This window comes from Cryptotermes secundus, unplaced genomic scaffold (genome assembly GCF_002891405.2).
Source record: "Cryptotermes secundus unplaced genomic scaffold, Csec_1.0 scaffold333, whole genome shotgun sequence".
Taxonomy (NCBI): Eukaryota; Metazoa; Arthropoda; class Insecta; order Blattodea; family Kalotermitidae; genus Cryptotermes; species Cryptotermes secundus.
The window spans coordinates 798,850-823,280 of record NW_019742965.1 but is presented as its reverse complement, the minus strand read 5'-3'; the positions used below and the strand labels follow the sequence as shown (position 1 = coordinate 823,280).

The 24,431-nt window shown below is 42.8% G+C and overlaps 1 protein-coding gene across 4 annotated transcripts in view; it reads left to right on the top strand.

Annotated features, from left to right (window-relative positions):
• The window catches only part of LOC111873464 (autism susceptibility gene 2 protein), a 241,050-nt gene that overhangs the window by 69,537 nt on the left and 147,082 nt on the right, over positions 1–24,431 (top strand). For all 4 annotated transcript variants that reach the window (XM_033755097.1, XM_023868206.2, XM_023868205.2 and 1 more), the window contains exon 2: positions 8,749–8,880. In XM_033755097.1, the coding sequence (XP_033610988.1) occupies positions 8,749–8,880 (132 nt within the window). The remainder of the gene's footprint in view (positions 1–8,748; positions 8,881–24,431) is intronic.

The window sequence follows — 24,431 nt, the reverse complement described above, 5'->3', positions numbered from 1 at the left end:
AGGTCTGGAAGTTTGCATCCAGCCACTGCAAAACAAATGGGTACCCGTATAGGCCAAAACACCCAAATCTTTAGGCAGCTTTCGAAATCCAAAAATTTCCACAAATCACTGTATTACATGCATACATTTATTTTATATATATATAATGTATATACACATATATTGTGGCGTGTAGACCCGTTGCTAGGCAATGACCGCAAAATAAGCAGCTGTACAACAGCCGTTGCTAGGTAATGGCTCTGTAAACAATGGCCGCAACAGACAGAGTCAACAGTAGAACTTCTTACAACCTGCTCGAACAGAAACAGTTCTTCATAATCCAAAAATTTAAGTTTCACACTGAGAGATGTACCTAAATGCTGGATTTTTAGTTTAAAAATCGATGTCTTGAAGTAGCCGCAGAATAACATATGTGAATTTAGAATATTATTAAATAATCATGGTTGGGAATAGAGATACTTACGTCATAATCTTAAGATCGTGAAAACCGAACTTTCATTTTGGTCCAGTATGTGATTGTTTGTTGCCTGGCGCCGTAAATTAACGTCACATCATATGTAGAGTACACTAACTTCATGGAGCTGAGCCCTTGATATGTCTCCAGTTATGTAGCTATTCAAGAACTTCCCAGCAATTTATGGAACCTAAAGGTTCATTACCACGTTCACAAGAGTCCTATTCCGAGGACCTTTGTGACATTTCATAACAAACTTATTTTTTTACTGCTAGGAGTTGTTAGCCCCACGCCAAAACCTCCAAGCTGGAGGATCACCCCTAGTCGGCTCTCCGCGACTAATTCAGTAAATTCGCAGCTACCCTCCACGTGTGGAGGCCGTCTTCTCCATCCGCAACCTGAGGGCACGCCATGCTGTGGTTACAAGGGACACACCTAACATGGGCCACTAACAAAAAAAAAAACGAAATTTTGATCTGCGATTGGTTAGCTGTTTTGTAAGATTCTTTTACTATGTGCGAAGAATTCGCATGCAGCGCCATGGGTTTGCAGAGTAGTCCGACGGATTTCCGTACCAAGAGACAAAACTGCTAAGTCTCGTTTAGTCATGTAAAGAAAAGTATTTGTAAAACCCGACACGCGGCAGATACTACTTGTCAGAATTTTGTTTAAAGTTCAGTGTTCCTTCTACGAAAAGTAGTAAATGTCTTCACAGCAAGTTAGACCTGTCAGAATTCTCTGCTGAGCTATATTGACCGAGCGTATGTATCTGTAGGGTCGAGTGGAACGAAGGGATTACGCAGCTCGCTTAAGAATACGCCTGAATGCTGATATACTCGTATTCCTTGTTTTTTAGTAATCCTCTATGCAGCGCGATAAATTTACCAATACGTTTTTAAACGAAAATGACTTGTAACATTACGAAACAGAAGGGTTAACCGCGCATCATGACATTTAGAACATAAAGTAGCGTCGTTAAATATTAAAAAAATCAATAAATTATTAAGATGGAAACTTTCTTGACCCTAAAATACACCACACAAAGGGCGAATGTTTTTCAAACTTTTATTGCCCAGAAAGTAATACGCAGTCCTATGGGCCTGTGTGCGCGATCGAAGTGAAATTGGAGGCACTGATGTTAATTACACCGGCTGCCAGCCTGTTAGTGAACTACACATCAGTTGTAAATTTTCAACTCTGAGAATTCTGGTACACCATTGTTGCCACCAGTACGTCTCGATGAGTCGCTAAGTGGTCTTCTGTTTGTGTTATTAACACATTGAGCCTCCAGCCTTTTTACGTAGAAAGTAATCATGGGGTCCGGACTTTTTAGACATGTAATATAAAGGTTACAATTATAAATTTACATATTAATGCCTGAAATTTTGAGAACTTGCATGTCATTGTTTGAAGAGTGGTATGTCTGTGGATGTGTCATGTTTGTATTGGTCATGGTTAATAAGTAAAATAACCACGAAAATATAATTTCTTATGCTGCTGGGTGTTGAATGACACTTGAATGCCTTTGTAATACTAACACATTATAAAGTAATGTAGCATGAAGGCTGTAGAAGTTCCAGCTACTCATAGCAGTGACTTTTGCTTAAGAAAGGTAAAGTTGTCCCTGTGCCATGAGGACATGGGAGAGTGGACGTAAGCTCGACCATTCTTGATTTCGGCACTGGGTGGATGTGTGGTCAGCTTCACGCCTTGGCCCCTTAACCCCCCAAAATGAGCCCCCGGTACCTATTGGATAGGAGGCTGTGTGGGTCCCATGGCAGGCCTGGACGACGTGGAGAAGAGAAATCTTGCTTCTGCCAATAATCGAACCCCTGCCGTCCAGCTCGTAGCCCGTCGCTGTACCGACTGAGCTATCGTGACTCCATGACTTACATAGCTGTGGAATAAAGATAGAATTAACCTGGGCAGTTTTATTTCAGAGTTACAGTTTTAGTTTTTTGAGTTTGTGGCCTATGAATATTGGATGTGGGACAGGGGCTTTTCATTCTGAGCCAAAATTTGCACGGCGTTCCAAGTTTAGTGTGGCAAAAATAAGTTCTTAAATCTTGCCCCAGAAATGCACGTAAATTATACGTCCAAAACGTAAGAAATCTGACGAACGCTCTGTTGTAAGGTAAGAAATTTGGCTATTTTTTTTATAAAGGAAAATGTGAAAGTTAGAAAGTTAATGTGCCCAAAATATTATTCGAGTGGTATGCTAAATGAAATCCCCGATTACGAGTTTTCAGTTGGTACAAGCTGTCTATGTACGAGTAAATTAAGACCAGAGTTTTAATCATTTCACTGAATTTAAGCGTGCTGGGAAATGTTAATGAAATATTTAAATTTTCAGAATGCAGTAACTTTGAAATTGGCCGCGCCATAGCTGAAGCGGTTAGTCGCTGGCTTCCTACCGCGGCGGCCCGGGTTCTATCCCGGGGTGTGGTCAAGTGGGATTTGTGGTGGACAAAGTGGCGGTGGGGCAGGTTTTCTCCGAGTACTTCGGTTTCCCCTGCCAATCTTTATTCCACCAGTTGCTCCACAATCACCCTCACCTATCATCTGGGGCTGGTACAATAGGCCAGAAGTGGCCGCAGTACAAGGGACTTAGTCCCACCCCACTAGCAATTAAAAAAAAAAAAGAAGAAACTTTGAAATTAATCGACGTGGGAAGGAATAACATCTTTATCGTTAGTCATGAGACTGTATAGACTTGACAACATTTCATTAAAATCAAATGTGGTCATGTCAACATCTGTGTTGATTTAATATGGAATGATGCTAATTCCTAAACACGATCCTCAGTTATATCTGCTTTCCGTGCTCAACATCAGCTTCCCTGAAATACACCGTACTCTCACGCCTGCTTTATTTCCTGTTCACTGCTGCTTGAATTATTTTGGTATGTTGACGATAACTGCCGTCTCTCTCTGATTTGTCGCTTTAAATTTGTATGGTCGCATGTTGCAGATTTACTGGCAGCACGAGTGGTGGGTGTATTGAAACCTGCAAGATATAGCCCTTCAGAGCCTTAAATACACGGCACCTACGTAGAATGCTTAGTAACACAAGTGTATTCAGTCTATGTTCGTAGTCTATATATATATGACAGTTGAAACCTTTGAAGACTACGAAAGCACACAACTGAAACCAAAAGTCGATAGTTGTTTGATCAAAGTTCTACAGTCTAGCAGTCTCTTTGACTGCTCTAAATGCATTGCATGTTGGAGAACCTGTCGGAGTTCACTTCTTCCATGTTCAATTATATGCGATGTTGTTACAGTTCAAAAATGCCCGTAACACCGAAAGCCTCGGTCCATCGGGGCTGCACTTCTTCGTATTCAGGAGACCTCGGGTTCATGTCTCAATTCTGACTGAAGTTTTTCATGGTGTTTCTTACTCCCTTCGGGCAAATGCCGGGACAATACGGTAAATAAGTAAATGCCTGTAACCCCTTCAACAGTATGGAATTGCAGGTGTCATGCGAAGCCAGGCTGCCACCTGCTCACGCTGGTTCATCGCTCGCGTGTTTCTTATACCCTGAAGATGGAGACGATACGTTCCTCCGAAACGTCTGTTAACAGAATATTTACACGGCGTCCCATCCCAGAAGACGGCATTCTTCATAGTCACTGCCGTGAAAACCTCAAATATTACCCAGCATAATTTATATATACTTCTTTGTTTAAGGTCTCCTGCTTTTTGAAATGACATTATTTTCTCGTGGGCTTAAGAATCTTTCCAGTTCACAAACTTGGTTAAAAGTGTCATAACTTAGAGTTGTATTATTATGAAAGTTTATTAATTTAATACCCAGTTCCCAGGCTGGAGTACCACATCTTATCGTCTGTCCCCGATTACTTTATTCAGTGTAGTCGCAACTACCCTCCACACCTGGAAGCAGCTTCCTATTTGACCTTGCATAATGAGGTAGTTTATGATACGTACGTGTCACGCAGGAGGCCTGTTATGGAAGGCAAGGAGGTTGCGACGCGCCGGTCATGTAGGTCTGATGCGGAGATAAGAAATCAATGCAGTTTTGTGGGTGGAAATCTCTTGGAAAGCGACCACGTGGAAGGACTTTAAATGGGGGTAACATGAGGATAGAGGAAGGGAATTGCATTGTGGCAGTGGGAGGTGAATCCAGTTGGCTCAGGATCTTGTTTACTGGCCATCTACGGTATTGTCGATGTTGTATGTTCGGTTCTGCTGCCGGACACTACATTGTGCTAACTGAAGTTAATTTGGAAAGAGGTCTTTTATTTGTAGTGCAGTTGGGCCGTGAGATATTGACCTACGAACATTGCTCTGGAGTAGTGGTTCTCAACCTTTGTCTGACCGCGCCCAAGTAAAATTTTTTTTTATAAGATGAGAGCCTGGTACCGGTCCGCGGCCCAGCGGTTGAGAAACGTTTCTCTAGAGTACGCCATTAGGAAGGTTCAAGAAAACCAGGACGAATTGACGTTCAGTGGGACACATGAGCTTTTTGTCTGTGCTAATGATGTCATTGTAACCGGTCACGGTAGCCGAGCGGTCTAAGGCATGTATTGTCTTCGCTCGCTTGGGAACCAGGATCGTGGGTTCGAATCCCACTCAGGGCATGGATGTTTAGTTTGTGTGTGTCCGTTTTTCTGTGTTTGTGTACAGGTAGAGGCCTTGCGACCAGCTGATCACCCGTCCAAGGAGTCCTACCGAATGTGTAAGATCTAGAAAAACCGAAGTGAACGGAGAAGTTCATGGAGGTAGGCCTAGGCCCACTAGGGCTGTAGTGCCAAGGAAAAAAATTGTCATTGTACTGAAGGAAAACAAATACTATAAATGAAAACAAAATCGGTAGTAGACGCTGGTATGGAGGTTGATCTTGAAGTAAACGTAAGGAAAACCAAGAATACGTTGATGTGTCGTTGCCAGAATGCAGAACAAAATCATAACATAAAGACATAGATCCTTTGAGAATGTGGCAAAGTTAAAAATATTTGAGGACGACACTAACAAACCAAAATTGCATAAGTTACTAATTAACTCATGGAGTCGAGTCATTCTTGACAAGCGAATAGTCACTCAGCTGCTCAAGAATTTCCGAAAATGTTATGGAGCCCAAAGGTTCATTAATGTGTTTAAAAGAGGGGGGGGGAGTAACAGGAGGCCTCGGAAATCTGCACAGTAAGGTGCTTCATAAATTGTACTCCTCACAAAACATTATTAGAATAATCATGAGGCTGAAATGGCAGGAAATTCTCACGCATGGGAAAAGGAGAATTTTTTCTCTCTCCTTTATTGACAATCAGATTGTACAATCTGTAAGTCAATGTGCTAACTGGTGTACAATTTAGTAACTATTTATTGTACACTCTTCTGGCGTGTGCGGAATAAACATCCAGTGATGTTTTCCTCAGTTCGTTAGATTTGATGGCCAACTTCTTTTGGGTCTTCGATTTTCATGAGGTTGTAGTAAAAAAGGAGAAATGCATGTAAAGTTTTGGCAACGTAACTCGAAGGCAGGCGACTACTAGGAAGACCTAAACGTAGACAGGACGATACTATTAAAATGGATTTTAAAGAAATAGAATTGGATTGTTTGTACTGAATTCATTTGTTTCAAGTTAGGGATCGGTGGTGGACCGTTGTGAAGCTTCTGATTTCGTAAACTGCTCGAGATTTCTTGAGTAGGTGAGCAATTGCTGGCTTGTCAACGACTGAGCTCCACAGAGTTACCTAGTTAGTTTTCATATAGCCGAAACAACTTCCGATTTCCAAAATACGTCTCATCTTAACAAAAATTATATGTGACATGAAACGTGGACGTCATTAATATCTTTCTATAACTTGTACTTGAAACAATGGGCGTTATTAAAAAAAGGTAAAGTTGTCCCTGTGCTTAGTTAAGCACTACGCCATGAAGACATATGGGGGAGTGGATGTATAGATCCATATTTTCTTGACCTCTGCGCTAGTTGGAGGTGAGTGGTGAGCTTCACGCCCTGGCCGCTTTACCCCCGGGAAAGAGCCCGGGGTACCCATTGGAGAGGAGGTTGGGTGGGCCCCAAGAGCAGGTCTGGACGGCGTGTAGAAGTGAATATTCTTGACCCAACGGACTACGCTATCACTGCTCCCAATGAGCGTTATTAGGAGTTTGTAATGAAATACAAGTCAGATTTGAGGCTATGTGCAGTGTACCCATAGTGCGGTACGATAGCAACATTATATTATATGTGCAATAAATGAACATCTAAACCAACGACGTGTGCAAGGTAGCATTTTTAAAATCTTTGTTCTCCATTGGAGCGCACCTGTCGACTGTTGTAATGCTTTATTTTATTTGAGTCGGTTTTCAAGGTATCTACAAACTTCTATAAATTCATCACGCCGTAAACGAAAGGGTTTTAAAGGACATTTTATTGATTATTGTATGATAAATTTCACTTTGATGTGTTATAGCGGAGAATTTATGGAGTAGCTAAATGTAGACAGCTGAGGGGAGTGGGTTAGGGCAGGTGAATTACAGACATGTTTCTTTTTTAGAACCAGTTAACTCGAAGAAGTCGACGGGTTACTTTACACTATACAAGTTTATAACAGTTACGTACGTAATTGCAAGAATATATTTTGAACAAACTTAACAGTACTAGAACAGTTTATATCAGTATTAACTGAAACAGTAGGCAATTATTAAAGTTTTTGTTTAAGTTATCAGAGTATTTAGTTCAAGAAGACACCGACAGAGAGACTAGGGGAATGTAAGCAGTTCCTGAATTGACCATAGGAGCCCAAAATCATAGTTATCTAACACACTGTTTCTATTGAAATTGCTGACTCCATATCTTGTATATTTCCGTTGGTAAAAAACGAAGTTACTGAGAGTGCCCGTAGTCTGTTCCGGAATTCCTCATTCATTATGGCGAATCGTTTTATTGCGTCTGTTTCCGTTGACCTTTGGCACTTCATAGTGATCGCATGATATTGCCAAGTAGCGAAACAGAAATGGTCATTAATAACTTTTTGGATAGTTGTGTCTTTTGGGATATAACGCCGTATAGTCTGTTGAAAGTCAGCCGACGTTTCGGGGAAGCATGCCGCCTCCGTATTCAAGGTAGAATAAGCCAGGCAAGAAACTAGCGTGTAGCAGGTAGCAGACAATCTTTGCTTGCCACTTGCTTCGTGCTGGTTTCTTTCTGGAACGTTGGTACTTGTCTACCAAAGTACAGTGATCGTCAACTTTACTAAACCTTTGGCGTTAAGAATGTAACTCGTCGAACTGTTTCGGTATGCCTGTGACTTGTGTTGGTAGGCCATCTGCGATTCGATCTGTAGTTGCGTTTCGGGAAATCATCTAAACTACCCGTAAGTCGAACTTTTTCACCCGTGGATTCATTGTTATCGATGGGGCGTCATTCCTGAGCAGACTTCTTTAAGTGGCAAACCCGGCCATTATATTTTTCTTGTTACTTTGAAGTTGTGGCATTATATTAACACGGTTAAACACAATCAGTTTGCGTTAGAAATATTATTTATTGTAATATTGTTACTTCCCCCCAAAGCCTCTGAATATTTAATATATGTATTTTAAGGGGATTACATGTATGTGGAACGGAGAAGTTCGTGGAGGTAGGCCTAGGCCCACTGGGGCTGTAGTGCCAAGGAATGAAGAAAGAAGCATGTATGTGGAAGTTAATTGGTTGAGGTTTCGGCGTAGGGTATCGTGGTGTGAAGGGAAAAAGGAGGAACCGCCACTAATTCATTTCCACCCCCACCTCTGATCGTTATTTTGAATCATCGTAGTGAGAGAAACAGCAAACCTGAATCCGTAAACACAATTTCACGTGAACCCAATGGGCATTTTCAGGAAACTTCGTCACAGTTAACAAACAAAATTCGCAGACTTAAAACGGCGTTTGGTGTTTGCAAGTCTCGAAACAGTTTTGCTTACATCATTGCATAATTGTCGCGATATGAACACAGGAGCAGCATAAATTATTCTCATTTAGCCAGAGTCAAAAAATGAGGTTGTAAAATGTGCCGCTCCAGACGGTCTCTTAGCCTGTGCTGTCGCTCCTTGTAATGAAGCATACCTGTGTCCGAAACATAACGTACAGTGTCTCCTATGCTTGTGAGGTACAGNAACCCATCCCCTTGTCTGAAATTTTTCTTCTGTGCATTCAAGGTTACTCTTGGCCTTGTTCGAAGTTACGTGACACTTGCTATAAACTTCGGGATCAGAATTTACAGTTGGATGTAGTGTTTGACAGTTGTTTATGCTGTGTGAAAAGCTGACTGTTAACTTTTGTTTGTTACAGAGTTTGACGAAGCATGCGAGCAAGAATAACATTAAGAACGTGAACTCCTTGACGTTAGGTGACGAAAAGCCGAAAATTGATACGGGGCAGAAGATTAATAGTAACCACCACATTGGTTCCAATCCCGCACAGGTAAGTCATAACAAATATTCCGTTTTCATCTGAACAAGAGTGAACCTCAAAACCTCAATTCAGCAAACCTGGACTTTGAATAGAACTATAAATGAAGGGCGATATGCCAGGTTTGTTTCAGTTATGTCACCAGCTTATTTACCTTGTTACAAGTGGCCGCGCCATAGCTCAAGCGGTTAGTCGCCGGCTTCCCATCGCGGCGGTCCGGGTTCGATCCCGGGTCTGGTCAAGTGGGATTTGTGGTGGACAAAGTGACGCTGGGCAAAGTTTTCTCCGAGTACTTCGGTTTCCCCTGCCAATCTTCATTCCACCAATTGCTCCACAATCACCCTCACCTGTCATCTGGGGCTGGTACAATAGGCCAGAAGTGGCCGCGGTACAAGGGACTTGGTCCCACCCCACTAGAAAATAAATAATAATAATACCTTGTTACAAAATATCTTGTGCCTATGTATGTATGTTTGTGGGGGTTACCATAGCAACGGTTTTTTAACGTTAACGTACACGAGGCAGTGCTGTAATACATTAGCAACATAGGCTACCATTCTAAAGTAGGCCTGGATTGTGGTTTACTACGATAAAACCATATTCTCTTTTCATACACTGTTTATATTCTGAGATGATATTGGGACGTGTGAAGTGAAGTTTAGAAATATCTGGAAGATTCTTTTCTCGGGCACACAGGAGCTTTGTCTTCAGGCCAGTTCAGTAGTATAGTGTCTCAGCGCTGAAAGCTGAAAGCAAAACGTAATTTCTTACACATTTCCGAAACCATTGAATTACTCGTGTTTTTTTAATGTTTACCAAAGCGTCTGCAGATTTTATATAGTCCACGTACCCAGTTGGTCATTTTATATGTACGTATTACGACTCCAGTGTCGCGACTGCTTGAATTAACAGCTCTGTGAAGTTCATACGATATATCAAAAATTCATTCGTATACGAGCTAAATGGCTCCTGTTTATTTCATACGTATGCAACAGCCATAGATACTGTCACGTGTAAGAGTCGCTGTTGACGGGGTTTTGCATTGGAGATCGGATTTATTGCCCCAAGACTATCGCCAGTTTCCACACTTTACAAATCACTAGAGTACACGCTAAGTCTTAAGTCTGCTTTCACAAGTCGTTTCCCGGCAACGGATCTTAACTGCACCGACCAAGTTTTCTTCCTTACAACTGACAACTTACTTCTAAACTTGTCCCATTGATAACCCATTGGCACGGACCTCGTAGAAAGGACCGTGTATTGTACTCCAACCGTTTCTGTGGAAACGTGTTTGTTTGCAAAGACATTACTCGGCAACAGGTGTGTATACTTATTAAGAATCTGTTACCTAGCAGCGGATGTTGTTTCGAGGTCGTTACGCAGTAACGGGTCTCCGCTCTACAATATTTCCGATCGTGGTGTATTTGTTNATATAGTCCACGTACCCAGTTGGTCATTTTATATGTACGTATTACGACTCCAGTGTCGCGACTGCTTGAATTAACAGCTCTGTGAAGTTCATACGATATATCAAAAATTCATTCGTATACGAGCTAAATGGCTCCTGTTTATTTCATACGTATGCAACAGCCATAGATACTGTCACGTGTAAGAGTCGCTGTTGACGGGGTTTTGCATTGGAGATCGGATTTATTGCCCCAAGACTATCGCCAGTTTCCACACTTTACAAATCACTAGAGTACATGCTAAGTCTTAAGTCTGCTTTCACAAGTCGTTTCCCGGCAACGGATCTTAACTGCACCGACCAAGTTTTCTTCCTTACAACTGACAACTTACTTCTAAACTTGTCCCATTGATAACCCATTGGCACGGACCTCGTAGAAAGGACCGTGTGTTGTACTCCAACCGTTTCTGTGGAAACGTGTTTGTTTGCAAAGACATTACTCGGCAACAGGTGTGTATACTTATTAAGAATCTGTTACCTAGCAGCGGATGTTGTTTCGAGGTCGTTACGCAGTAACGGGTCTCCGCTCTACAATATTTCCGATCGTGGTGTATGCGCTTTGTTATATATATTAGCTGAGGTGGCTAATAGTCGGGTTCCCACTACGGCGGCCAGTATTCGATTCCAGTTTGGGTCATGTGGGATTTGTGGTGGACAGAGTGGAACTAGAGTGGGTTTTCTCGAAGTTCTTCAGTTTCTTCTGCCAGTTTTCATTCCATTTCATATTCATTGAAGCCGACGGTATGCAGGTGTCTCATTATTACATGCCATATTTTACGGTATTGTTTCTAGACATCAGAATAAGGAAGGAAGTTCATATGAATATGTACTCTGAGAGTAAAAGAAAACCTCCGTGGTTTTAGTCCGCAAGCGAACTATACCGACCGAGCGACCGCCGTTTTTCGGCGAAGTTAGTGCCAACTTTAACGGACAGAGGGTGTCGCGTGGTCAGCGCAACGGATCCCCACAGACGTTAATCTCGGTTCTCTAGACCGGAGCCGCTATTTCCTTGAAATAGCTCCTCACTTATCCTCACGAGGCTGAGTGAACCCCGTTCCAGACCCACTACTTCTCAGAAAATCTGGTAGCGCCGGGAATCGAACCAGGACCCATGGATCTGTAGCCAGGAACTGTTTCCACGAGACCACAGAGGCAGTCATGTACTCTGAGCGCCTTCCTTTAAAAGTTATAACCATTAGAAAATGCCTGCTCCTAGCGTCACATGTCGAAAAAACAGACCATCGGCAACACAGTTTTCCATCAACCTGTGGGCGGGTACTTCAGATGACTGCCTCATAGCCCCAGATTTTACCGGCACGAGCTAGAGGCCGTGATTAGTTTAATTTTCTTTCAACACACGATTACTGGAAGATGTAGCCTTCAGTACGCATCTCAACATGTGGTTTGAGAAGCTGTGCTCCAACACATTACTGTCGTGGGGTTCGTCAGTGGCTGTCCGAAAATCATCCTGGACGTAAAGCTTCAGTTTCCTGGCCTGCACAGTCACCTGACTTCAGTCCTCTCGATTTATTTATTTTTTTCGTGCATGGTTATTTGAAAGCCAGGGTCTGTACCAGTACAGTCGATGCTAGGGAGGAACTGTGGCGTCGAATTAAACAGTTTGCAAGTGAAATAAAGAGTACACCGGGAATCTGTTCTGCTTGTGAGTTTATTTTTCACGCATAGCCGAGTTGTGAGTTCGTGAACATGGAGACAGTTTCGAGCACCTCCTGCAAGGAAGTGAAAATAAAGAGGTTATTAATAGCCCGATTTTTTTTTGTTGTTTTCATAATCACAACCCGTTATATTTATGAAGTATTTTGGCGGGGCCCTGGAAGTTTAAAGTAGAATAGCTGCAACTTCTTAAGGAAAGCCCTCAGGGTATACATACATATGAACTTATTTACTTATTTTGATGTCCAAAATCCATTGTGTAAAGTATGACGTGTATTGATGAGACATCTACATAGTCTTGATACGCACAGCTCCATTAAATAAGCGACTTAAAATAATATTACTACGAAATAAAGATGAGTGCATTTGATATAGCTGAACACCAGTGAGGAATATGTGTCTTGTTCATCTTCGCGACATATGGTAAGAACGAATTTCTTAAGGTCTAGAGGTAAGGTAAAGGCGATGTTGGCCCTGTGCTTAAATAATTAAGCACTACTCCATGAAGACGTATGGAAGAGTGGATGTATAGAGCCACATTTTCTTGACCTTGGCACTAGCTGGAGGTTAATGGTCAGCTTCACGTCCCGGCCGCTTTACCCCCGGGGAGGGGTCCCCTGGTTCCCATTGGATAGGTCGGGTGGACTCTAGAGCCGGTCTGGACGACGTGAAGAAGAGAAAATTCTTGATCCTACCAGGACTGGAACTCTGACCCCTCGGTCGTCCAGCCCGTAGGCAGTCGTTATACAGACTACGGTACTCCGGCTGAAGGTAGAGAGCATAAACTCCGTCCGTTCGTCAGAATAGTTTCATTCTGAGTTATATTTTAGATTTAGTTGTAGTTTTCTGGAATTGTATATAACAAATGTGAAACGTAGAAACAGTACTTAAATTTCCAGTTTAATTCAACTGGCTTTTGTATTAAGACGGTTGAAATTGAATCCTTATATACGGGGTATTATTTTTCGGTCATGTAACACTAAAAAATTTTTGTAATCTCATTCTTATTGAACGCAGTTGTATGAAACTTTCACATGTGTGAAATTTGTTTGTTGCCATTGACGGCATTGAACTGAGTAACAGTATGGTGTCGTATGCGACTGATCAGAAAGTGAGTGTTATGAAAACATTTTGTTCTTCTGGTGGGCCCTACATTGTGTCGAGACAGTGCCGTTGATAGTTTTCTGTTCGTGTGGCACATCGGGAGACACTATCTACCAAAACAGAAAAAAATAACTCCATGGTTTTAGTCCGCAAGCCAACTATACCGACCGAGCGATCGCCGCTTGTCTGCGAAGTTGGTGCCAGCTTTAGCGGATAGAGGGTGTCGCGTGGTCAGCGCAACGAATCTGCACGGCCATTCATTTCGGTTTTCTAGACCAGAGCCGCTGCTTCTCCATTCAAGTAGCTCCTCATTTATCCTCACGAGGCTGAGTGGACTCCGTTCCAGACCCACTGCTTCTCAGAAAATCTGGTAGTGCCGGGAATAGAACCCGGGACCTCTGAATCCGTAGCCAGGAACTCTGACCACTAGACCACAGAGGTGGCCATTGACAATATCTGGTAGCCACTATGTACCAGATTGTTAAACAATTATGCGTAATAAACTTGCGAATGAACTTAAACGACACGCACCTGTTCGTTCGGTAAAAGTTGCGTGTTCAGTACGGGAGACAGTAATAAGTCCTACAGGAAGTGTACGGCGTTTTGCACAAAAGATTGAAGTCTCATCCAGCACTGCATGGAATATCTGTCACAATGGCTTGTTCCTGTACACAGTGCAGCTGAGTCGGCGAGACATTACGCTTTACGAGGGAGTATGGAGTGTTCTTGAGGACAGTCGGATTGTCTGCGATGTCACGTGGTTCTTCGATGAAACACACTTCCACTTGGATGGTTACATTTACAGACTTTTTCTTGGGCTTCCTGTTATGTCTCCCGTGCTGCACCTACAACTCATTCCGTACGAGCAGATGCGCTGCGTTTCACTGGGAAAATTGCATGAAAAATCGGAATGGACCCAACTGAGGTGACGGTTCACGCTGTATGCTTCGCATTTACTAGAAAGCGGCACAGCAAACACATCACAGAATCTTCAGTTTGTGCACGCACAAAGAAAAAGACCGTGTTTCCTTACTTGAAAACCTTATATTCTTCTCGAATATCTCGTTTTTTCTGTCTCGTACAACACGCATCAACCGTTTTATGTTTTCTGTCACATACTGTGAAGTTAATACGAGGTCAGGTGCAACAGAAGGGACGTCCCTTGAAATGAAAATTGGCGCATTCTTAAATAAATATTTTAAACCATTCCCTGAATATGCAGAAGCACGCCATTTGTTTGAACGACCCCTGCTCTTTTCGTTGACCACGGTGGTTAAGCGACGTTTTCACAAAGAGCAGACTAGTAACAACAACCCAGATACTATGGGACGAACAATATGCGTGAAGTGGTAATGGTTTTACCGGTTACAGGAGCGTTTTCGGGAAAACAATACTTGATGGTACCTCTGCCCTCCTGTGACGAATGGCGAGACAGTACCGGCAGCTCCTCGACAAAAAATTCTGCCAGAAATTCGAAAGCAGAACAGGATTGCACAACGCTGTTCATTTCGAGGGGCCATAAAGCAAGTGCCCCGTATAGTGATTATAACTGATGCAGATGTAAAGTGAAGTTCTCCCTGTGCTTAACTGATTAAGCACTATGCCATGAAGACGTAGGGGGAGCCGATGTATAGACCTCGACAGTAGTTGTAGGTGAGTGGTCACCTTCACGCCCCGACCGTTTTACCCATGGGGAAAGAGCCCCCGGTACCCACTGGATACGAGGCAGGGTGAACCCAGAGCCGGTCTGGATGACATGGAGAGAATAAAAGCCTTGCTCTTACATGGAATCGAACTCAGACCCCTCGGTCGTCCAGCCCATAGCTAGTCGCTGTAGATGTAGATATTGTTATCGTAATTAAATCAGGAATGACAGGAAGGGTAGAAATAGAGCACTGGTTTGGACAGTATGGGGTTCATGCAAATTTTTTGCCTGGGAATTTCAACGGAACACTTGGAAAGTCTGCACGCTTAGAATGTATGTATTTGCCCACTTATTTGAACTTCTCTTTATCGCTGTTTCATACTATTTTTTAAATTTAATTTTTTTGTTGATCTTCCCAGTGTCCGGCACTCGAAGTAACAACGTTTCTCACACTGGCTCTCTTTCCGTCCTCGGGCGAAAGGTGGGATGCACCAATTCTGTTGGGTCCGTTAGGTAGAGCTGACCACCATCACTGGACGAACCCTTTGAGATGATTTAAAAATATTTGTATAAAGCAAGAAAATTGGGATTTTAAAGTGTTAAATTGACAAGTATTGAGATTAATTATTGAATATCGAAGGCCGTGATATATCGCCGATCACAGTGGCTGCGCTATTGAAGGCGTGAACTGTCTTCGCTCACTCAAACAACAGGATCGTTGGGTTCGAATCCCATTCGAGGCAAAGATGTTTCCATATATAGTGTGTCTGTGTTGTCCTGTCTAAGTAGCGGCCTTTCGACAGGCTGATCCTTTGCTCAAGGAGTCGTACCGTCTGTCTGTGATTAAGAAACTGTAAAACAGAGGCCAGGGTTCATCATAGATTGTAGCGCCCACGTATTGTAGTAGTAGTAGTAGTAGTAGTATTAAAGGTCAGCGGATTGCAGTGAGTTAAGAGCTCATAGTGTTACTGTATTCTGTCGCGTAACACTGGAATCCTGGTTTCGAATCCCACTTGGAGCACTGATGTATGTCTGCTATTTTTCTATGTGTCGTGCACCGTATATGTGAAAGACCTTGGTATGGTCCTATTCTCCGTCCAAGGAGTAGTACCAAATGTCTATACATATTCCGAAATACAGAAACAGCGTAAGGCCTTGGTCTGCATTGGTCTGTCGTGTCTCACAGGAATATGGTAATTATTCGTTGAGATTAGAGCCAACGAAACCAGAGAAACTGGCAGGATATACCAGCAGCATGACTTGAGGTTCGCTACCAGTCTCGGGAACGCAAGCAACTGCTGTGTAAATGTGGGGTATTTGTAGCGTATTACGCGAGAAGTAGGGTGCGAAGGTTTAGGCCCAATGGTAGTGAACCTTCGGGAAACGTAGAATTGCGTGATTATACTGAGGAACATTTTAAACGAAGACTGCACGGTAGTTAAATTAATAGAGAGGGAACCCCTTGTCGTGGGTCGAAAGTAGTATGTTCGTATTGTTACTGAAGTCGCCACCAGATGGCGGGCCAATACAGGATCGGGTTACACGAAGTACACACTTCTTCCAGCAGATGGTGTGACAACCGGAAGGACTGGGGCAGGGGGTGGGATTACGCGAATTGATTCTGCAAAGTGTGACAACATGGACCTTGGGAAGTGCATAGTCAGTTCGTATGAACGGGTGCTGAAGTAAGAGCTCCGAATTAGCGACCCTTCACATTTTTTTCCGCCGAACACGCTCGTTTTGTGAGAGGGCACGCGGTAGCGTAGTTGGTTGAGGCACTATGCTACAAGCTGGAAGGTCGTGGGTTTGATTCCCGATGAGGCCACTGGATTTTATAGTTGACCAAATCCTTCCAGCCGCAAAATGGCCATGGGGTCGACTCAGCCTCTAACAGAAGTGAGTACCAGGAATTTTCGTGGGGGGGGGGGGTAAAGGGCGGCCGGCGCGTAATGCTGACAACCTCACCACCATCTGTGAGCCGATTGTAAAGAAAATGTGGGAGTGTCGATGTCTCTCAACTCTATGGGCCTCCACGGCAAGTTACAGGGGTAGCTTTAATTTTTACTATAGGTCACTGAGGTGCACGCACTGCGAACAATATTTAGGATAAATCAAATGGTATTTTTCAAATAACAGCGAGAGGTGCAAGTTCTCTCGCAAGATACGTTTAATTTGCCCCCGAGATAGAAACGGAGTAGGTTGTAAATCGTTGCATAGATTTATTGCCTATTCATGTAACAAGCAGTATAAAGTTTTTCCATTCTTACATATTTAATCAAGTTTCTGAATAAGACTTGTAATATAGTCCACCTGAGGGGCTTGGAACGTTAGTAGTGAATCTTGAATGTTGAGTACCCTGTTTTGCATCAGAGAACGCCATTGGAACTGTTTTGAACAAGAGTTAAAAGGTGTACTCTAATACTTTTCAAACGCGCCCATTGCCTTTTAACACGGACTATCTCACTGGCTTTCATATTAATTTATTGCAGATAGATGTCTCTTGTTTCAGAGCTAAAGAGCAAAGATAAGACAGTATATTGAAACAAATTGTTTTTCCTTGTAGATCGTTAAATATACATTACATTGCTTCAAAGGAGAGCTGTTGGCAGTAAGTTCTGTAGGATACATGCATATCGCGGCTTATCTAATGACGCTTTCAGTATCGAGACTAATAGCGTCGGATGGTAGGATGACTAATGAACGATGAATGGGAAGGGATTTGTAAGGAATCGGGTGCATGCGGTGCCGTAGTTGAAGTACTATGCTACAAGCCGGAAGATTGTGGGTTCGAATTCTGATGAGATCATTGGATTTTTCAGTTGACCTAATCCTTCCAGCTGCGCTATGGACCTGGGGTTGACTCAGCCTCTAACAGAAATGTGTACCGGGAATCTTCCTGGGGGTAAAGGGTGGCCTGGCCGCGCCATAGCTCAAGCAGTTAGTCGCTGGCTTCCCACCGCGGCGGCCCGGGTTCGATCCCGAGTCTGGTCAAGTGGGATTTGTGGTGGACAAAGTGGCGCTGGCCCAAGTTTTCTCTGAGTACTTCGGTTTCCCCTGCCAATCTTCATTCCACCAATTGCTCCACAATCACCCTCACCTATCATCTGGGGCTGGTACAGTAGGCCAGAAGTGGCCGCAGTACAAGGGACTTAGTCCCATCCCACTAGCAATAAAAGAAAAAAGGGCGGCCTGCACGTAAGGCTGACAACCTTACCGTTATCTGTAAGCTGATTGTGGGAACCTCGATGTCTCAACTCTATGGGCCTCCACGGTCTGTTACAGGGGTAATTTTACGTTTTTTTTTTGTAAGGAATCGATCGTGGCCTAGTCGAGGTACTGCCCCGACATTTCCGTGGAGGGACTGAGGAATACCACAAAACCCCTTAGGATATCTGGTGTCTCCACCGACATTCCAATTGAGCATCTCCCAATGACAACTGTGAAGAATTCAATTTGGTGATAAGTCGGATCATGTTCGTATAGTTTTGTCGTACGATAAGCCATTCGTAAAGAAACGAACAAATGTTTGATGTGATATTAAGGTACTCGTAAGTCGAGGATTCACGTTGGACCGATATACATCAAAACTAAATTTGCTCTTAAATTTTAGTGTAAACTTGCAATACCATGTTTATTTAAAATTCGTTGATTAGTTTCGAGTAGAAACACGCTAACAGACATGATCTTTCTGTAATGCGTTAATTCTGTACTCGTGCATAGAACGTATAATGTAATCCAGTTCTCGCTGTTGTAGGCCCCTTCGCTGTTTTTTTGGAGCCTTTGATAACATCAAGCTTGTTCAGATTTTCATAGGAAGCGCGTAATTCATCAAAGTCTCTTCCCCAGGACCGCGCGATACAACATCAAGTCTAAATTTTCCCGACACATTTTGTGGCCAAATACGCGTGTCTGATAAATCACTAGCCTGGTTTCAGATATATTTACGCTGTCGGAAAGTTGTAATTTCGGTTTGTCGCGTTCATGCTTAACCGTGTCTCGTTTAATTCAGTCACATTGGGGTTACAGAAAGGAGGAGAAGCAGATATGTCATTGTCAGCGCCTGTTTATATCAACTGCGCCTTTCTCAGACATCTGCTGTTCCCACTTTGCAATTCAAGAACATCATTTCTGCTAACCTAATTGTTTCTCTTTTACCTTAAATTCTCCTTGAGCATCTATCGTGTCTGGAATGTTGGTAAGTGGGCCGTTTACACTTGGAACTGACTTACTGATTGCTCAGAAAAGTTACTGACTACGGCCCGAAAGACCGGGGTTCTGTCCCACGTAAGTGGTCGAATTTTACTGTTTCCCACTACGCCCATACCGGTGTTTGTGCGACATATAAAAAATGCGCCCGTGGCTTCTTTCTCTGGAGCAAACCGGCCAAAGCTTGAAGCTGGTTGATTCGTTGTAGTGCCGAGTGTTTGAATCATACGTAATTACGGCGTGGCTTAGGTACTGTCGAGAAATGCATATTTTATTGGCGGTTATTCGAAGTTCCATTCTTCGCGTGAATTAATGATGATAATGATGACGCTCGTGTTCTTCATTAATGACACTACTTAGACAGGTACCACGAAGAAAAAGAAGAAAATAGTGTAGTTATGAAGAATAATTCGTGCGTAGAATTCTGCTGCTTGTATGACAGACTAATTCGGGCCGAAGACTTCCGTTTTCTAGGTAGAATGATATTTCGTACAGTAAGTAAAAAGATAGTTTTAGTGGATTGTTGTAAAAGGAATTTAATTGTTAGATTATTAGGCGATCTTAGCGAAATAGGATGGGGTGGTATGGACTGGATTCATCTGGCTCAGGATAGGCACTGATGGCGGGCTCTTGTGAACACGCTAGTGAACTCTCGGGTTCCATAAAATTTTGGGAAATTCTTGAGTGACTGAATTACTGTTGGTTTCTCTAGCACTCAGTTCCATGGAGTTAGTTTAGGTTATTAGGCCTTCATTTTAACACGTGAGATATGTAAAGTGTAGTACATTAGTAACAATAGAGGCGCGAGTACATGTTATCTGTATTAATCTGCATTTAAGGTGCACTGTGTAAGTGGCGCATAGAGCCCGAACGTCATGCTTCGAGTTAGGGAGGTCCGTAGTGTATACCTGGGGTCGGACACCGTGGTGACGCATCTGTCTACTCGCCTCTGTAGGTATCTAATTCGAATCCCCCTTGGGGACTGGCTGTTATGATTGATCTTTTCTTATTTTCCTCAGTGCGTCCGGGCAAATGCAAGGAATCTTAGAACAGGCCACGATCATTTCTTACCATCATATCGCCCTACCACAGATCTCAGTCAGCGCTGTGTAGCCTTTGTTGCAGGTGCAGTTCTGTAAAATACCCGTATAACGCCCCGAGGAGTGTATGTGTTATCACTTACTGAGGCAGATGTTAGGATAATATACTAAAATTGGCAACTGTGGTGTCCTCCCCCTTCTCAGCTTAAAAACTGGGTTAGCTTTGCAAGTGAAGAAAGTAGCTATGGTGCGGGTGGCCGGGGTTTGATTACCAGGCAGGATATAACTCTTCGTCACACCGTCCAGGCTCATTCTGGGACCCATCCCCCCCCCCAGGGGAAGCAGTGCAATCGGAACGCGAAACCGACCGCTGCTCGCCGTCTGATGTCGAGATTAAGGACGTGTGAGCTCTTGTCTCCGTTTCAACGAAAGCTTGATGGTGTGCTTGGACACAGGAACATTTCCTCTCTAACTCATTGTTCTTAGTCATTTTGTCTCCTTTTGTTAACCGCGGCGGCCCGGTTTCGATCTCGGGTCTGGTCAAGTGGTATTTGTGGTGGAGAAAGTGGCGCTGGGGCAGGTTTTCTCCTAGTACTTCTGTTTCCCCTGCCAATCTTCATTCCATCAATTGCTCCACAATCACCCTCACTTATCATCTGGGGCTGGTACAATAGGCCAGAAGTGGCCGCAGTACAAGGGACTTAGTTCCACCCCACTAGCATTAAAAAAAGACATTAAATTATCTTTGCAGTGGACAAAGCGTCCTAAATAAGTGAGCTAGATTTAGTGAGAGTTTCGTTTGCCATAAAATGTAAAATCACCACCCACGTATTCCTTTAGTGATCAAATACTAATACATCCCGGACATGTTTAGATCATGATTGTCTCATTTTAGAGGGTGATCAGATACTAAAGAAAACTTTACAGTATGTGTACACAAAAGATTTAAAGCATCTAAACCATATAAGTACAGTAAAGACACTTTGTATACGTATATAGCTGACAATTAATGTTATGTTGAAGTTTGTTGTTCGCTACAGTGCTGCGTCGTGCTATGTATTGTAGACTCTTACAGTTTTCCTATAATGTGCGGTATCGTTGTGTTGGTTCCTTTGAGATGAAGATTTGGACAAACATGAGGATAACACGGCTCAGCACGGATTTGACATCATGGTATCTAGCGACTACTAATATCAACAAACTTCTTCATAACACCAGTTTCAACAATTTGTACCCTTTTTTTTTTCGTTATACTTAAATGGCTTTAGGTGTTCAAAATCTTTTGTGTACACACATTGCAAAGCTTCCTTTTACATTGGCATCTGGCTGAAGTTCTTGTGATCAAAAGATGTCGGGGATGTAATTGTATTTGACCAGTTAAAAGGAAATACTTGGATGAAATGAAGAACTGGACTGTGGGACGTCTGGTACCAACACTATGTGGCAACCCTGTAGCGGCATAAATGTTGTCGGACAACATTCTGTAGCAGACGACGTATGCATTGCAGCGATTCCTTCAGATTGAGTCAGACATAGGGGATGACACGTTAGACAGGTAACTCCTGTAGTCCTTTAAGCATAGAGATAAACCAAGTTGGCGACAGAGAAAATTACATAATGTGTAACAGCTTGTTACCAACTTTACCGGAGAGAGGGTGTCGCGTGGTCAGCGCAACGAATCCCCACGGCCATTTCGCCGACAAGCGGCGGTCTCTCGGTCGGTATAGTTCGTGTGCTTACTCAAGCCACGGAGTTTGTTTCTGTTTGTTTTGTAACAGCTTGTTTCAGTATTATTAGGGTAGTTAAAACGTGGATAGGATGGACCTGACAAGCAACTTGAAATGGAGAAATACACATCCCGTAAATCGTTTTGTATGTGTTTTTAATGTGCAGAATATTGTTTGGCGGAAAACATCATTCACGCTTAATGAACCATGAACCTTTCTGTTCCTGTGCATATTGCATTTGTTAAGTTTTCTGTTGTTTAGAAAGAATAATCACCGAGAAGATTTGTCACAATTTCACCCCATGAGCCATGGTGACTGTGCCACAGTAGTTTTACAGAAAAGTTGTATGAAATCACATTGACAAATGATTTTCGTTTTGTCATGAGAAACAAATTATTCAAAATATTGCAATGAAAATGCATACTTTCATTACAAAGCATCACACAGAAATTGAGCATTGGATACCTTGGGGAAAATTATACCCATACAAGCAAGGAGCAACATGTATTTTTGCGATCCTTCTAAATTTATTTATTTCCCTACGCATTTCGTCTTCACTATACATTTTCTGCCTCCAGCCCTTTACTTGGGGCTTGTACACCACCTTCTATCACTATTATTACGCTAGGAAAATATTTCTGTTGATGAAATTACGACGACGTGGTTATCAAAATTTTTCTTCTTTATTAAATGAATGAGCATTGCAACTTTGGAGCGCTTTTTCCAGTTCAGATAATTCGGAGTGTTCGCACAGTGGCATGTCACCACTCCCTGTATCGGTACCAATGCGTGTAGAGCTGTGACATTTATTCTTTGGTTTTGATTTGCTCCTTCTAGATGGTTGGGATTATTTCCAAATCTGCTTCTTGCTACCTATATACGTTTGAATTGTTTACGTGAATCAGATTGGCAGATTTATTAAAATTTTTGTTTCCTTCGGGAACAGAACGAATAGGCATTTGCTTTGTTCATATCGCAGCAGCAGCTTCCTATATTTCTTCGTCAATGTAATTTTTGCATTGTTGTGATCCAGGGCATTCCTTTTGCACTTTCGGCATCTTCAGGTTCTTGAGCTGCGTTAGAAAGTACACGACCTCGTCAGGGACTTTACAGTTACGTTGTTGACTTTTGTACTTATTGATGTACGCGGTAACTGCCTTCTAAAAGAAGTTATTGAAGGAAAGATAGAGGGGCGGACAGAAGTGACCAGAAAACGAGGAAGAAGACGTAAGAAGATGCTGGATGACCTTGGGGACAGAAGAGGATATTTTCATTTGAAGGAGAAAGCTCTAGATCGCATCAAGTGGAGGAACTGTTTTGGAAGAGACTGTGGACCTGTCGTCTTGACAGATTACTGATTAATGAATGAATGATGTACCTAGGTGACACTAATATTGCCGGTGCAGTCTTAAGTTTTTTGTTATAGATGGAAGTATTAATTAATGTTACATTTTCACGAGTAACGTTTTAAATTCTGCAGATCAGTGTTTCGGCATTTTCAACTTTATATACAATAACCTGTGTGGCGAGAACCGAGTGTAGTTACAACTCTGATCCACGTTTGTCGTTGGGAATACTGAACCACGTCCTCATTTTTCTTGGTACACAAATCATAACAAAACGTGACACATCCAGAATTACCCTTCGAGAGGTGTAAGACACAAAGCCTCACCGGGAGTTACAGTGACACCCAGGTTTCCTTTACCGTGAATATTATGTTAAATATCGAGATTGCTACCATTATTATTGGCTGAAAGTCGGGCTCAGAATTCAATTTTCGTAGAATTCTGAGCCAGAGTTGTAGCCTGATATCAGGGAACAGCAAAGAGTGGTCGGACCTCATGCAAAGGCTGGATACTGCATGCGAAATGGCCTGGAAGGAGCTAGTAATTTCTCGTATTCATTAAAACACTTTGGTGATACCAGAATTTGAATAACTGGACAGGACATACAGTTTTTTAAATTCGTTATTTATGTATAATGAATATAAGGATGAATATAATCATTTAAAATAGCAAATGATCATCGGCTCAACCCTTTTTGAGCCGTAGCCTTCCTTAGTTGATTCTGCCACATTCCATCCGTTTTCCACTTCTTTTGATTTCGCATCAGTTTTTTTTTTTTTTTCCAGAGGAAGGTCGTCAGCGTTGCATCCAACCCCAAACCTCCGTATTTATGTCCCCCATTGACAGGGTGGCTAGTTATACCGCCATTTCTTCTCCGAGAAAACGTGTCTGTGAGGTCTGTGACTGGTCTCGTGAATAGGACTTAACGTCGTGCTAGAGCCGACACCTCGGGTATATTTACAAGTTAAAGATTCGTTAATAACAGGGCACGCGGTAGCGTAGTTGGTTGAGGCACTATGCTACAAGCCGGAAAGCCGCGGGATCGAATCACGATTAGGTGGATTTCTTCAATTTACCTAAACCTTCGAGCCGCACTATGGCCCTGGGTTCGACTCAGCCTCTAACAGAAATGAGTTCCAGGAGTATTCTTGGGGATAAAGGGCTACCAGCGCGTAAGGCTGACAACCTTACCGCCATCTATGAGCCGATTGTCTAGAAAATGTTGGAACCTCAACATCTCACGACCCTCCACGCCCGTTACAAGGATAGCTTTACTTTACATTTACTTTAAATACAAAATATTCACAGTGTGCATGATTTATTGAAAGGGGTGTGAACTTTTGGAAAGCGAGCCCT